The sequence below is a fragment of the Anabrus simplex genome, chromosome 5 (genome assembly GCF_040414725.1).
Source record: "Anabrus simplex isolate iqAnaSimp1 chromosome 5, ASM4041472v1, whole genome shotgun sequence".
Taxonomy (NCBI): Eukaryota; Metazoa; Arthropoda; class Insecta; order Orthoptera; family Tettigoniidae; genus Anabrus; species Anabrus simplex.
Window position 1 is genome coordinate 343,426,419 of NC_090269.1, and position 16,391 is coordinate 343,442,809.

A 16,391-nucleotide genomic window follows, 5' to 3' on the forward strand; every position below is an offset into this window, starting at 1 on the left:
TTGTGAATAATGGTGTGTAGTAGATGAAATCCATGCGAGGGTTGAAATTCATGTTTATTTGATGTTGCGTGTGTAGTTAATAAGATAACGATTCACTCAGGATGTACAGTATTGTAGATTAGGTTAAACTGTAATATTCCCCTAAAACATCTGTGATACGCAGATCATGATGAGAAATAATTCAATCCTCCGGCTAAGTGATCAAATATTCAATGGTTAATGATGTTCGTAGATTCGAGTGCAGATATTTTGAATTCCAGGCATTTGGGAGAGGAATTTAAGTACACTGCTATTTGTGTTTACTGTATGTCATGATTTTTGTCATAATTGTTGTATGTTGTGTTTGTCAAGTTAAATTTACTTGATTTTTCTTTTGAATAAATTAGACTAAATTTACTAAATGTTGCCATTAATTTATTTTTTTATCTATAAAAAAAAAAGATATTTGTTCAGGGCATCGACCGATGTGGATCTTTTGCCCCTACTGGCACCATATTGTATGAACCTGCGTGTAATTGGAATGGCGGTAGTGTGGAATGTTGTGTGTGCGGAAAGGAAGATTACGGACGTCACAAACACCCAGTCCCCAGGCCAGGGATATTGATCATTACAATTAAAAACCCCTGATCCAGCTGGGAATCGAACCTGGGGCCGCTGGACGACAGGCGAACGCATTGCCCCCAACACCGCGGGGCCGGACTACCATTATTTTAGCATAGCTTCAACCTTATTCAGGTCTGTCAGCGGAAGTATATGTTCCCCGAAATCTCAGCCTAGTAAAGTTAGATATTTGCAAGAGAGAGTGAACCGGTCACCCCTGAGATACTGAGCAAAAGTCGGAGCAAAGCCAGATTTTGGTGGCATATGGGGACAGTACATAAATACTGCTAATGGGAAAATAATCACTTGTAATAATGGATGCATCAGTGATAGGGTTACTATAATCTCAGGCTTCACTGTCTGTATTGCTAATTTAAGAACACAAGTATGAAGGATGAGTTTTCCACCTAATCAATACTTTATTTACAAAATGTATAAAATTATTTACATTAAAGCAGTACCGGTTTCGACCTGTAAATAGGTCATCATCAGCTGTTAGTGAACCTGCTTAATAGCGATTGTACATAAAACATTACTAAAAACTAATTAAACAAGAATGCCTTATTCTGATATAATACTACTGTTCAGATATATACATATGGTACAATTATAGGGCTTTGACTTGTTGGAGTCCCATTCAAAAATCTATACTGTTGCCAACATTACGTCAAACAAGATACATATATACATATGGTACAATAAAGGGCTTTGGCAAGTTCTTATAGAATAAAGGATCACTGAGGTGTTGGTGTCACGTTCAAATATCTATTCAGTATGCCAGCATTATGTCCAACTGTTGTATGGATACAATTAAGGTGCATTGTTGGGCCGCCATTTTGCGGGGAACGTAGTAGACTGAGGTTCTGGAGGTTGTTTAACAGGTACTATGTTCATTCTTAGTGTATGTTGTTGCTGATATATGCTAGCTTTCAGGATCCTTGTTGAGGCATATCGTGCTATGTATGAAATTTTGAAATTAAAGAAAGTAGGTAGAGCTCCCCTCTTTATACTTGCATTTATGCTCACACGCAACAGTGTGCAGCACACTCCTGACTATACTTGAGGACATATCCAGCCCACACATTTTTGAATTTACCTGTGCATTTTAAAAAAAATTTGGGGCACAAAATTGGGATGCGGTTTTTTGCGTCAAAGTTGGCATTTTTTTTTTCCAAAATAAGCCTACCTAAAGTTAGGGTGAGGGGATTATTCGGTGGCGGGGATTATTCGCGTAAATACGGTAATTAAAATCTCAGCCAAAGACACCCAAGAGAGCTTCGGTTTACTCAGTCTGCCATCTAGTAGGTCTTCAGTAAAACGGAATGTTGCAACTGACAAGAAGAAAGCCAGATGGCATCAAATTGAAAAGTCTGCACACGATAGCAGAGGCCATACGATTATTATTATTATTATTATTATTATTATTATTATTATTATTATTATTATTATTATTATTATTATTATTATTATTATTATTATTATTATGTCAAATTTCCTCATCTTATTTGTCTGCAGACAGATTTCAGTTTCTCTATCCCATGCCTAGAGATACTTAGCTCACTACAGATCAGATAGTGGTCCATATCATCAAAAAATCCTGAAATATCTGCACATTCCCAACAGATTTCCAGAATTTGAAGTCAGTTTTGTATAATCTATTAGGGATTTGGTGCCCCTAACCTCCCATGTGTAGTGGTGAATAGCCTTATGCTTGAAGAATGTGTTCGTAACTGCTAATCCCATACTAGAACAGAAGTCCAGTAAACGTTTCCCATTCCTAATAACTTCCATATCTTCCCTACATCTACCCATCACCTTTTCGTATCCTTGTTCTGTTTCCAAATCTGCCCATTAGTACTATTCTATCCTTGGTGTAGACCCTGACTACAATGTCATTCAGCGCTTCATAAAAATTGTAAATTCATCCTCATCTGCATCCACACATGATGAGCAGACTGAGATACTTCTCGTCCTAATTCCTGCAACAGCTAAATCTCCCCGCATCATTTGCTTATTTACGTGCCTAACAGAAATTATATTGTGTGCAATAGTATTCCAGATAAACAGTCTTAGCCCACAATTCTGCCCTTCCCTTTTTAACACTTGGTAAGAACATTTTATAAGCTACTATCTCTTCCTCATTATCTCGCCTTACCTGAATATTATGGACTCCTAACACATCCATATACATCCTCTTTGCTGACTCAGCCAGTTCTACTTTCTTTCTTCCAAAATCCTCATTAATATTGACAGCTCCCCACTGAGTTCCATTTCATCTGCCAGGTTGTTTCCAAGGACTCCCTCACCTATAAAATGGAAGTGGGACTCCATTACTCCCAGAGGTCCGAGGCTTACATAAAATTTTCTGAGCTCAGTAAATTCGATGAAGCAAGATGCTACCCTAATTACACATAGTCCCAGTAAGGATCTCTCCTCTAATGGGTTAGGGACCACAGTGGATTGTATAGCCCTAGCCACCTGAGCACAAAGAGGGCCATGACTCCGAATATGTCTGAGATGTCCACTCCTATTCCATAGTAACTGGTATCCCGACTCTCAAGACCACTTACTAGATCACTCATCCGTTGCCCATCGTTCACGAACCAGGACAGATTACAAAAAAATAAAAAAAAATAAAAAGAGAGAGCACAAAAAAAGCTAAATAAATATAATGAGATGGTCTGGACATATTAAACAACTGAATGAAGAAAGACTGCCAAAACAAATAATGGAATTGTAAATGAGAGGAGAGAGAGAGGTTGAGGAAGACCCTCAGATTATGATGGATAAACTTAATTATGAACAACACAAGGCAATAGGATCTGGACTGGACATTAGTGAGGAGTCACAGAATAAACTGACGAGGAATAATATTTGTCCAGATCCAGATGCATCTGGATAAAAGGAAACTTTGAGGATGATGATGTTATTGTTACGGAGTTTTCCGTGGTAGTTAGAGGTGAAAGAAGGTGCTGGGGTGAACAGGTCTCAAAATACAAAATTAAAGTTAATTTAACAAGGTTATATTTTCTTTTCAAGATCAAGAAATAACAAATATAACAGGCACTCAGTAGCTTAACAACAAATCGAAAGTGTACAATTACAGTGTTACAGGATTTGGGCTGCGAGAGCCAGACACACAATTCTTGAGCTATAAGCCCAACCTTACGATATACAAGATTCAACAAAGGGGCAGAAGACCTCAATCATGCCCAGGAGCTCTTGCTCCCAATTACACAGTAAAGCCTCCTCGAGGCACGCAGAAACAAATTTTAAGAAAGAGCAACCCGCTCTTAAAGTTCAAGCCTATCAAAGGCCACGTTCAAGCTGTCCTCCAAGGACATACACACACAGGGGTAAAAAAATACCCAACCTACTGGGGCCTATTCAGTGAAGAAACAGAAATATTACATGGCCTCCACAATACCAACTTGAGAGGAGGCAAAACTGCACTCCAAAATACACCTTATTAAAACCTACTTGGCACTAGGCCGCTAATGCAAGGGCTAATCCCATACTAAAGAGGTGACTTATATAAGAAAACGATTTACATTACATTAGAAGGGAAGAAACGGTTGTGAAAATAAGTTCACCTCAAAGCAATATGAGTGGGAGCTCGAGAGGGTTAAGCACTCTCTATCCCAATATGTAGTTACAGAGGCAGAATTTAAATCAAAAGTCTTTTACATTTTAGAGGAAAGTTACATGGTAAAGATCTCGAACCTGCCCCGAGGGTTAAACTGCTGAGCTGGCAAGAAAATAAGTTATAAAACGGCCATTACCTGGTGGTTGAACTGCTGCCCGAAGAAAGAGGCGCTTCCCGCCCCCTGCTACGTAATTTACACAATGATAGGTGTTACTGAAGTGGCCCGGAGACCCGAAAATCAGCAGATTATATGCCCTTGCGGAAAGTTCGAGGCGTTTCGTGAATGATAAGACCCGCCCACAAGCATTTTATTGGATAATGACAAAAACTACTACACCAGATGAAGAAGAAACACCTTATTGGTGGAAAATTAATTACAGAAATTCCTTATTGGTCAAATTCAAAACTGGCAGAAAGAAAGGGTTAACATTGCCAACTTAAACAATGGCAGAAAGAAATTTAATAAAGAACAAACTTATAAGTACTAAATTTCTTCAAAAAAAAAGGTTCCTTCACTTCGCACTAGGGTGCACCATTGTAGTTCTTAAGTAGTGTCCTCTAGAGGAGAATGTTCACACTTCTTGCTACAGATAAAACAAAAATGAATCGAAACTGACATAGTTCAGAACACTTCAAAATTTATAGTAATACATCTTCTGAGAAATCGTTAAATTAATATGGAAGTTAAAGTTCAGGCTTCCTCCAGAAGAGGAGTTTTAACTGGCGCAAAGTTTGAATTAGCGGCGTGGAGGTGTACCACCCGGTACAGACCTCCCCCCCCTAAAGACCCTCTAAGAGGTACACAGAGGAACATAAACTTTTGTTTTAAAATAAGGTCCAAGTTATGATGTTGATATATAAGTTAATTGCAGAAGTCTTTACAACCAAATTTTCTTAAATAATTGGATCCAGTTTCAAAATTCTTTGTAGTTACTTTAGATGTAAGGTCTTTATGCTTGTAGAGGTTGAATTCAGAAGGAAACTTAGTTTTTAAAAGTGAGGAAAAATTTTCTAAATCCACCAGATATTGCGGTTGAATCCAAAAATGTAGGTAATGTCCATGTAGCTGATTAAGTACATTCAATGTTGATTAAGTTTGACGGCCAGCACAGCCGCCGCTGCTTGTGTCCAGAGGAGGCCACTCGGACCACTCAAGTACCCTGAGATACCGCTCGCCCGCACTATGAGAGGAGTAGTGGAGTTGAAGCACGCCGCGCCCGCGGCGAACATATAGGTCGCAGGCAAGTTGCAGGTTGTGCGCCGCACATCAGCCTTGGCCGGGAGGAGGACTCCGGCTCACCGTACGCAGGTTGACCTGACTGGAGTAGAGCGGGCCCTTACCCCACCTCAGTGGCGGAACGGTGCCGCGCGGCTGCGGGGTCAGTGAAACATTAAAGCTCGGCGGCAGAATTTTGTTGGACCATAATTATTTTAGGGTACAGTCTTTGTGGTGAGGTTGAGGGGCCAGCGGCGTGGAGATATTTATTTCATTCCAATAAGCCACAGTTTTATGTTAGCAGGAGACGGGAGCATGGTAATGGCCATGGCAAGGACAGGATGGCAGTTTAACGGTTCGGGGAAGGTTTTACAAAAATGCTTACATACAAGGAAACAGATTCCAAGGGCAGAAGGCCTTAAAAGAAACCCGCCCCAAAAAATATAACCTTCCTAATTCTTTCAAGAATATACATAACAAGTTAGCATAGAAATTACACCGGTTTGACCTGTGACAGGTGAACCCTAAATATCCTCTCGGTGGCTGGATTGCTTAATAACAACGTGACCAGCGTAAGGAAATCTAGAATTATGCACGGCTCATGAAATCTGGGGGCAAGCTTGCCCGCGGGAACAAAATTCTTGACCATCACCTGGTCACCTACCTTCAAATGGGCGGGTCTCCGTCCATGATCATATCTTTCCCTAACCTTTTCATGAGACACTTTAAGATTGGCTTTAGCCTTCTTCCAAAGATCTTTAATATTATCGGGATCTATTGTCTCAGGTAAAATATCGCTCAAGGACCAAATGTTGGAGAGCGGCGTGTTGGGAACAAAATTGAACATCAACGAAGCTGGAGTAAATTTATGTGATTCATGAACAGCCGAGTTCAGAGCGAAAGCTATCCAATGCAGGGACGTGTCCCACCGGGAATGATCTTCATGATGATAGGCAATCAGCGCGGACCTCAGATTATGATTAACTCTTTTGGCAAGAGATGGTTGGGGATAATAAGCAGAAGTAGTCACATGAGATATGGACAGATCAAAACAGAATTTACGAAATAGATTGGATGTGAAAGCCTTAGCATTGTCAGACACAATATATTGACACGGACCAAAAGAAGCAAAGATTGAATTTAAACAAGTAATGGTGGACTGAGCGGTAGCCAGCTTAGTCTGAAATAACCAGGAAAATCTTGTAAAACCATCTACACATACAAAGATAAACTTGTTGGCATTTCCCTTTGACTGGGGGAAAGGTCCTACATAATCAATATACAGGCGTTACATTGGGCGCGACGCTTGATGAGAAGACAAAAGGCCTACCTTGGTAGACATGGTGGGTTTACTAAGCAAGCAGGATTTACAAGCCTTTACTAGTTCACGAATTTCACCGTCCATACCCTTCCAGATAAACATTTCCTGGATCTTTTCACGGGTTTTGAAGATGCCTAAATGCCCCCCCCCCCCAGTGGGGTCTCATGATAGTACTTGAAGATCATAGGTACAAGAACAGCTGGGACGACAACTTTCATCATCTTATCATGCCTCGAAGGGCAACATAAAACACCATTCCTCAGTACATAAGGGACAACATATTCCCCAGAAGAAAGGGTTTCCATTATCGGAGCCAGCGTCGGATCTTCATGTTGATATTTCTCAATGTCCCTAAAGAGCATGGGAGCATCTGTTAAGATGGCATTAACCTCAGATAGTATGGACTCGGGAGGTGATGAACTATCGACCGGTTCATGGGTCTCGACGTCGTTGGAAAACATACGGCTGAGTCCGTCTGCGACAACCATTTCAGTACCTCTGATATGCCTAACGTCAAATTGGAATGGCGAAATTCGGATAGCCCACCGGGCTATACGACCGGTACGACGCGGCCTACCTAAGACCCAGCTTAAGGCTTGATTATCAGTCTCCAAGTCGAATTTGACATGTTCCAAATAGAGACGGATGAAGCAAGATGCTACCCTAATTACACATAGTCCCAGTAAGGATCTTTCCTCTAATGGGTTAGGGACCACAGTGGATTGTATAGCCCTAGCCACCTGAGCACAAAGAGGGCCATGACTCCGAATATGTCTGAGATGTCCACTCCTATTCCATAGTAACTGGTATCCTGACTCTCAAGACCACTTACTAGATCACTCATCCGTTGCCCATCGTTCACGAACCAGGACAGATTAAAAAAAAAAAAAAAAAATTAAAAGAGAGAGCACAAAAAAAGCTAAATAAATATGAGATGGTCTGGACATATTAAACAACTGAATGAAGAAAAACTGCCAAAACAAATAATGGAATTGTAAATGAGAGGAGAGAGAGGTTGAGGAAGACCCTCAGATTATGATGAATAAACTTAATTATGAACAACACAAGGCAATAGGATCTGGACTGGACATTAGTGAGGAGTCACAGAATAAACTGACGAGGAATAATATTTGTCCAGATCCAGATGCATCTGGATAAAAGGAAACTTTGAGGATGATGATGTTATTATTATTATAATTAAGAGGAGAAATGAGACATACAGATATAAGCATTTCATTTCGTGTAGTAATATTTGTATAGTTCACTGTGGGATTCTTAGAGATTTTAAGATATAACTCACGATGAATGGAGCTCCAGATCAAGAGTAGCCAAATACAGCTCCTGACACAGATCGTAGGCAGCCATGTGCTGACGGACATGGATTATTTTGTCCAAAACTTCATCGGGCAGGGATACTTCACTTTCATAATGGCTACTCAATTTCTTCAATAAAGAACGATCATACAACCTAAGACAAGCAACAAAAAAACAAAAAAAAATTATCAACTTGCATTCATCAAAAGTTGTATTTAATAATTATGGCAGCATATTATTACAACATTCTTTTAACGTAAGGATTCATTGCGACACACTTTTAGATTACTAGTATATTTTCAAAGGGCTAGTGTAGAACAGGTTGTCCTGTTCCCGCTTTTGATGACATATGCGCCAGACCTAGTGACAGTCTCAAGTCCGGCTGATGACTCATGTTATAATGTTGACAGCCATGTTTTGTGTCTGAAGTCAGTCTGTAAAACTGCTCCTAGCATCAGTGTAGTTTACCACTTTACCAGTTGTGTTATACAAGTGTCATATACTGATGATGATGATGATGATGATGATGCCTAACATCGAATGTCATCGGCTCCTATTGGAATGAGATGGACGACATGATATACGATAGTTAAAATTTGAAAATATATCCACTGAATAAAGTTAAAAAATGGTGATGAAGAAAAATGAGTATGAGATTAAAACAATCAGTGGATCTAATTCACAATGCCTTATTTTCTAATCAAATAAGAGAAAATACAGAAAACAAAGCAATAAGGCTGTAACCGTACGTATGTACGATCCCCGAGTTTTTAGGTTAGAAAATTTTCGTATATAATTTGTAATGTTAAAATCATGTAATTTTGTTTATTTACCATGTAAAAACGTAATATTATAAGAAGAATGTGTAGTTATATTTATATTATTTATATTTTGTGTAAATTTCCGTTTGGGTAAGAGTCTGTAAATATGGCCTAGCCGTAAGGATTGTGCAACCGGGAAAACAGCGACTATATCGGGAAGGACGGTTGAGGTCGGTTGTGTGTGTTGCAACTAAGTGGCTTTGAAACACGGGGTACGGCAGGTTGTATCGGTTGAAGAATTGGAGTGAATCAATGTGGACATACATGAGTGGACGGTCTATGTCACATCATATACTCGATAGCCAATGCGAGGGCTTTGTTTTGAGCGAGGTTTGGGTTGACAGAGTGACGCGGGAAGAAGTGCCGGTGTGAGCGTTGCTACCAGTAAACTTAGGAAGCGATAACCACGTGTAGCAAGCATATATAAGTGTGTACGCGTGTGCGGCGAGTTATTCTGATTCTCATTCTCATTCTGTTTCTGACTCTGATGCTGATACTGTGTGTTTCTCATTTGTACTGGTCTGCGGGAGCGACGTATTTGCGCAGTTTGCTATACAATCTGCTATTGTTCGTGATTATCTGTTACGGAGTGAACATGGTATAATCGCAACGACTTACCGGCATTGCAGTGGACTTTCTGAAAAAGAAAGTGTTTACTTGGAACTTGTCACCCGAGTATGCAGCTTCAGTTGATGGAGAATTTTGCTGTTTGCTTGCCTCCGGACATGTAACGCTTTCTGTCCAGCCAGCAATTGGAAAGAATTCAAGACGTCGACGAAGAAGTGTAAATAAGGTTAGGGATGCTTGTCTTAAAGAAGGTTGCATCCATATGTAGAGAAATAGTCGTCGTACTTTTCTCTACCAGATTAGGATTCACGGTAACAGTGGAGTGCGAAGGGGCTCTTACCTGGAGGTATGTGAAAAGTATAATGATGTTCTATATTTTTTATTAGTGATTTTAATGATTTGTAATTTGCCTTTAGAGACGGCAAACGAGTAAATCTCGTGAAGAGATGATTTTGTTGGGTTGTATTGTGTATATTTGCTCTATGTAAACAGCAAGCACTAAGTGGGTTGCATAAGTGTTTATACTTGTTGGTGTTTGTCACATATTAATTCTTATTCTGGGAGTAAAGTCATAGAATCAAACTTAAAGTGAGTCTTTTGTCAGTGGAGTAAGGCTGAAGCTGGCATGTTACCCAAATTTAATTTCAGGGGTTATATAGCAACAGGTAAGGTTATAAAGCAAGTCTGGAGCCTCGTCAGCCTGATGACTGTCGCCTTGGGAGAGGGAGTGGCTCGTTGCTCTACATAATTAAATATTCCTGCAATTGTTTTGCAGGTGGCACCCATTATCCTTGTTATTTACACTTAGTTGAGTCAACGTTTATCTGTTCAGTATTTCAATAGCTTGCAGTAGTTACAAGGCATTGCCTGGAAGTGCAGATATATATATATATATTGTAATGGGTACAGGGTCCGCCATGTCAAGTTGCTACGCGCCAAGCTCGTCATCCATCGCCCCCACCCCCTTAGACTCGAGCGCGCCAATCGCGAGCAAAATTTACGTGCTGGGCGGGCCCTTCTCTCTTCTGTCCACAGTCGCGCCGCGTGGGACAACAGAAATGACTCCGCGATTAATCTGGAGTGTTCCATCTCGCAATGTTCTTGGACCCGTCCAGCATCCGGACGATTCTAGAAGAACTAGCGCAGGTATATAAGAGAGGAACGACCTGCTTGGAGTCAGTGAGAACTGGAGAGTGCGAAGTGGAGAGCGAGAGTTAGAGTGAGTTAGTGAGCGAGTGGGAGCGAGACTGAGTTCGCTGGAGCGCAGTCAGTGGTAGCCTGGGCTGAGATGTCAGCCTGATCGAGTATCAGCCTGTTGGAGCCGAGGACTCGTGCCTGTTCCCCTGACGTCGCGTGTGTGTGTGTGTCCCTTGAGGCTGGCTGCTGGAGGAGAACCTGGAGTGTTCTGGAGCGGCGAAGAAGGGAACACTAGGAGACGACGTGTGTAGACCGCGAACGGGGTTCGACGGACAGTGAACAGCGGATACTATCCCGACCTGCGAGGCTGACATGTAGGCTGTGGACCGTGACAGTGCTAACAGGTGTGACCGAGTGGCTGAGAGAGTGTACTGTAAATAATCGATGACTCTGTGTATATGCGTGTGTGTCATTGTAGATGGAACCTAAGAGAAACTAAGAGAGAGAGCGCGCGAACCGTAAGTGTGTAAGTGTACTTGTGTAACTTGTAAGCTTGGCTATCGTCTCATTTATTCATTTATTTACCCCGCCAACACGTGATAATATAATTTACGTTAGACATTAAAATAACATATTAAAATATGCAATACAAACTAAAATGAGGTCAATGGGATAAAAGCGCAATTAACACAAATACACTAGGACAAAGGACATCATTACTCACGATAAAAAAGACCACTATCCCTCATAAAGCGGATGATGAGGTCTGCTGACTGCTTGTCATCTCGCAGCATGAGGGAGATGGTACGCGGAAGTTTTAGACTATGGCGCAGATTGACCAGGTCCACGCACTCCGTAACGATGTGTACCACGGTAAGATGATTGCCGCAAGTACACACCGGAGGGGGTTCTCCTTTCAATAAATGGGAAAGCGTCAGAATACTGTGGCCGATCTGAAGATGACATAATACCACTGCTTTCCTCCCAGAAGCCCGAAGGAAAGTCCTCCATACCTTCGTTGTACCTTTTATCGCTCTCAGCTTATTTGGCAGAGGAGTCGCCTGCCATTCCATCTCCCAATGGGATATAACTAGATGTCTCACCTGGGAGCGAATATCACTTGCTGGAACCTTGTACAGCAACGGGGGCAGTGTAACTGCCTCCTTGGCAGCCTGATCTGCTAACTCGTTTCCCTCTACATGCATGTGGCTTGGGAGCCACAGAAATGTGATTCTGGTGCCTGCATCCGAACACCCGGCCAGCAGGTCCTGGATCCGCTGCACCAGAGGGTGCTGAGGGAAACAGGTATCAATAAACTGTAGCGAGCTCAAGTAGTCAGTACACACAGGAAAGTGTCGGCGCTCATTGGACAGTGCGTACCGCAGAGCTTCACAGATAGCATAGAGCTCTGCAGTGTACACACTACAGGTTTCCAGGAGAGCATAAAGAAACCTATCAGTGTCAACAACGAATGCACAACCCACTTTAGTGTCTGTTCTCGAGCCATCCGTGTAAACGACGACTGAGCCTGGATACCGGCCAACAACGGACAGGAAGAGCCTCCGATAAATCAAAGGGTTCGCGTTTTCCTTCGGGCCAGTGTGCAGATCCAGGATTATTTCAGGACGTCGTACTACCCACAGACGTACCCCACTTGGTTGTCTGACAAGGTAAGGAACCGAAGGTACGTGAAGCAATCTGTGACTGCTATCCAAGCGTATTCCAACCGGCTGCGTTGCTCGAGGACAAGCAGCATACAGCAAACGGTTGCCATCTGTGCCATCAAGCTGCTCAAGGTCTGCATGTTTCCATACTGAAGTGGTAATCGTGACGTTGATTCAAATTGTGATCTTCATACGACCACACTGTTGGCTTTGAAACCACCTGAATTAAGCCTGTTATTTACGGCAACTTAAGAGAACATGGTTTATTCTTCCCACTGATAACATATGTTACCTTATGATCTATGCACCTCAAGCTGGACTATTCTCTTATTTATCAAGATTCAACAACTGGGATACCTACTACAAATTTTTATATTTTACGGTCAGATGCACCTCATCATTTCAACTGGTTATAATCTAAACAGTGACTTTATAGGTGCTGTCATGTGTTTTAGATGGTCATACGTGCCATACCCTTATCATTTTAACGTAACATTTAAAATTTGCCTTAGGAGGTACATTCAAGTGTTGTAGGTACATGTTGTAGGTACATTCAAATCTCAGCTGAGAGCGAATATCACTTGCTGAGAACCTTGTATGGCAACAGGGGCAGTGTAACTGCCTCCTTGGCAGCCTGATCTGCTAACTCATTTCCCTCTACACCCATGTGGCTTGGGAGCTTCTTAGTGCATTGCACTTTTAACTGCCGCACGTGTGGCTCCCATGATAATTTGCTATCAAAAAGGAGCCCAAGAAATCGGTAAGTGTCAACAACTGGAAGAACGACATTTCCTAAATAAAGCTCAGGTTGTGGATGAAGAGTACGGAGCTGACAAAAGTGGACAACGGAGGACTATGCAGTGGAAAACCGAAAGCCATGTTCTAAGGCCCACTGTTCCACTCTCCTAATAGCTTGCTGTAATTGAGACTCTGCGACTGCCATATTACGCGAGCTGTAGTGCAGAGCAAAATCGTCCACATAGAGCGACGGTATTACTGCTGAACCAGCAGCAGCAACAATACTGTTGATGGCAATCGTGAACAGAATGACACTAAGGACCGATCCCTGTGGAACCCCATTTTCCTGAACGTGGTATTGCGAATATGTCCTCCCTACTCGGACATGGAATAGATGGAGGGACAAAAAATTCGCAATAAATACCGGCAAGTGAAATCGGAATCTCCACTGATGCAGGACTGAAAGTATACCACATCGCCATGTGGTGTCATAGGCCTTTTCTAAATCAAAGAAAACAGCTACCAAATGCTGTTTGTGGAGAAATGCATCCTGGAGAGAGCTCTCCAAGCGTACCAAGTGGTCAGTGGTCGAGCGAGCGGCTCGAAAACCACAATGGTACTCGGACAAGAGTCCTTGTTTCTCCAGACACCACACAAGTCAGCGATTAACCATCCTCTCAAATAGCTTACACAGGCAGTTTGTAAGACAAATCGGTCTGTAACTTCCTGCATAGTTAGGATCTTTGTCAGGCTTGAGGACAGGAATGACTATGCCCTTTCGCCAATGAGACGGAAAATCACCCTCTATCCAGATTCGGTTGAACACACAAAGGAGATATATTAGACTATCATCACTAAGGTGTTTCAACATCTGGTGATGGATGTTGTCTGGTCCAGGAGACGTGTCCTTGCAAAGCGCTAAGGCGCTGCGGAGTTCCCACTCCGTAAAGGGCACGTTGTAGTTCTCTGAAGCTTGAGTGGCAAAACTAAGTTGATGACATTCTGCCTCCCGCTTCAGAGTGAGGAAATCACGATGGTAATTCCTGGAGCCAGATACATCCGTGAAATGACTAGCTAGATGGTTAGCAATGGAGAGTGTGTCAGTGACGACACTGCCTGCAATGGACATTTCCGGTACAGAAGAGGATCCTTGGATACCCAAAATATGTCGAAGCTTAGTCCACACTTGAGATGATTGAGTGTGTGATGTCATAGACGACACATATTTCTCCCATGAAGCCTTCTTACTTCGGCGAATAAGAACTCGCGCCTTAACGCGGAGTTTCTTAAATGTTACCAAGTTGGCCACAGTAGGCTGTCTACGGTAACATGTATAACATTAATTTCTATTACACATATAACATTAATTTCTATTTAATATCAAAGCTTAAAGAAGCTAAACAAAGTAGATCTGCATGTAACATAATGTAGCACTTCTCATTCAATATATTTGAAGAACACACAATCTTTTATTCTCTGTTACCAAAACAATGGATTACAAAATGTTCTTTCAAGTGCTGGAAAGTGAATCTTCTCCTTATTATCTCTAAGGACAGATTTATATTGACGGAAACTGTGGTCAATATCAGAAGAGGTAATGGGGGCATAATTCAACTTCACAATATCTGCTGGGGTTAAATCCAAGGTAAAGTTTACACTTAAATCTCCACACAGCATTGCAGCAACCTTTGTCATTTCTTCATATCCAGGGTTCTGTGAAAGTACAGTGGCCATCTTCATGTTTGCTAAATCTGCAACTTTACCTTTACCATGATTTAGTTGTTCCACAGTTTTATTCACTTTCACAAGTTTCAGAAAGTTGGGGTAACTGCCTCTTACCACTTTTACCACACGATGAAAGGCATGTGCTACACATGTTAAACGAGTCATCTTAGGATATACAACATATAATGCTCCTCTGGCTTTTATCATATAAGGTGTGGCATTGCTAATAAAAAGTCACACTTTATTATACTTAAAGCCCTGTGGCCAGAGGATACCCATAGCCTAATTGAACAGTTTTGCTGTAGTTTTGTTATCACACTTTTCTAGAACATCACTGTGTAAGAGAATCCATTTACAATAATCTTCACTTAACAAACCAATGATTATGTTGCCAATCAGCCTGCCTTCTTTGTCTGTTGTCTCATCAATGGAAACCCAAATTGGACCGTCTTTAATCCCTTGCCTTATCTTCCGAACAGTTTCATTGCGTATAGCTGAACAGTACGTTTTTCTGAATGCTGACTCATCCGGGATGGAGCGTTTAGTATATTTCTTAAGGAATTCCCTGAAGCACTGATTATTCAGTACGAAGAGAGGTATGTCAGCAGAGATGAGAGCATGGCAGAGATCGGTGTTGAACTCGGACGTTACACTGGAAGTTGCTGGTTGTGTCAAAAACATCTGTCTCTGCTTGGAATCTTGTTGTTTGTTAGCCTGGTGTTTACTGGTTGAAACGTGCTGTTGCACAAGGAACCTTTGAGTAGATGTCACTGTACAATGACACAAATTACAAAATAACATCTTACTGTCAGTTGATAAACCATCTTCTTTAAATTCAGATATGCAACTTTTCAATTTTAAACTGGTTGACTGAGCTACTTTAGGCATATTGTAACAATGTTAATGTCTTCAATGAATATCAATATACAACTGCACACAAACTAATTACGAACTAATCCGGAAACCACTAGCACATCGTCGATGAATGAGATTTCCATAGTTACAAAATTATGGCACAGACACAGTCGATGTTATGTAATGCAGCTTATTAGTGTGATTCATATAGTCAAGGTACTGACCGGCTGATCTCCACCACTTCCAGGCTCAACCTCTCTCTTTCTTCGCACCGCTTATCACCTTATTTTATCAGCCCAGATGTGGCCAGGCGTGATAATGACCTGCACACCAGTTAAAATATTAAATTTTCAAATATAGATTTTTAAATTTATTTCTCCACTATTGAGAGGACTGCTAATTTAATATAATTTATTACTTTTTAGCCAAAATATGGACTATATTGATTTTAATGACGAAGAATATGGAACATATGTGCTAAACTCCAAAATATGGAAAAATATGGAAAATGAATACTCCATTTTTCAACGCCACATGTCATGATTCGTAAAGATAATGCAAAATATAAATTTTAGCTTCCTAAAGAGAGATGTATTTACATATAAATCCGTTCCCTGATGATAACCATATTATAATTTGATTGCATACCCTTACAAACTCTCTAAACGTAGTAAAATAAAATTAATGTGATGTACTACTTTCCTTCGAGGTCACATACAGCCGAATGAGTGCGACGCTTGCTTCTCCAATGAACTATGTCTATGTCCACATCCAAAGACAAGGTGCT

At 41.3% G+C, this 16,391-nt stretch overlaps 1 protein-coding gene across 1 annotated transcript in view; it reads right to left on the reverse strand.

The window, feature by feature from the left end:
* LOC136874892 (uncharacterized) overlaps positions 1 to 16,391 on the reverse strand; it is a 213,949-nt gene that overhangs the window by 38,448 nt on the left and 159,110 nt on the right. The window contains exon 12 of the mRNA XM_067148597.2: positions 8,084 to 8,251. Coding sequence (XP_067004698.2) covers positions 8,084 to 8,251 — 168 coding nt within the window. The remainder of the gene's footprint in view (positions 1 to 8,083; positions 8,252 to 16,391) is intronic.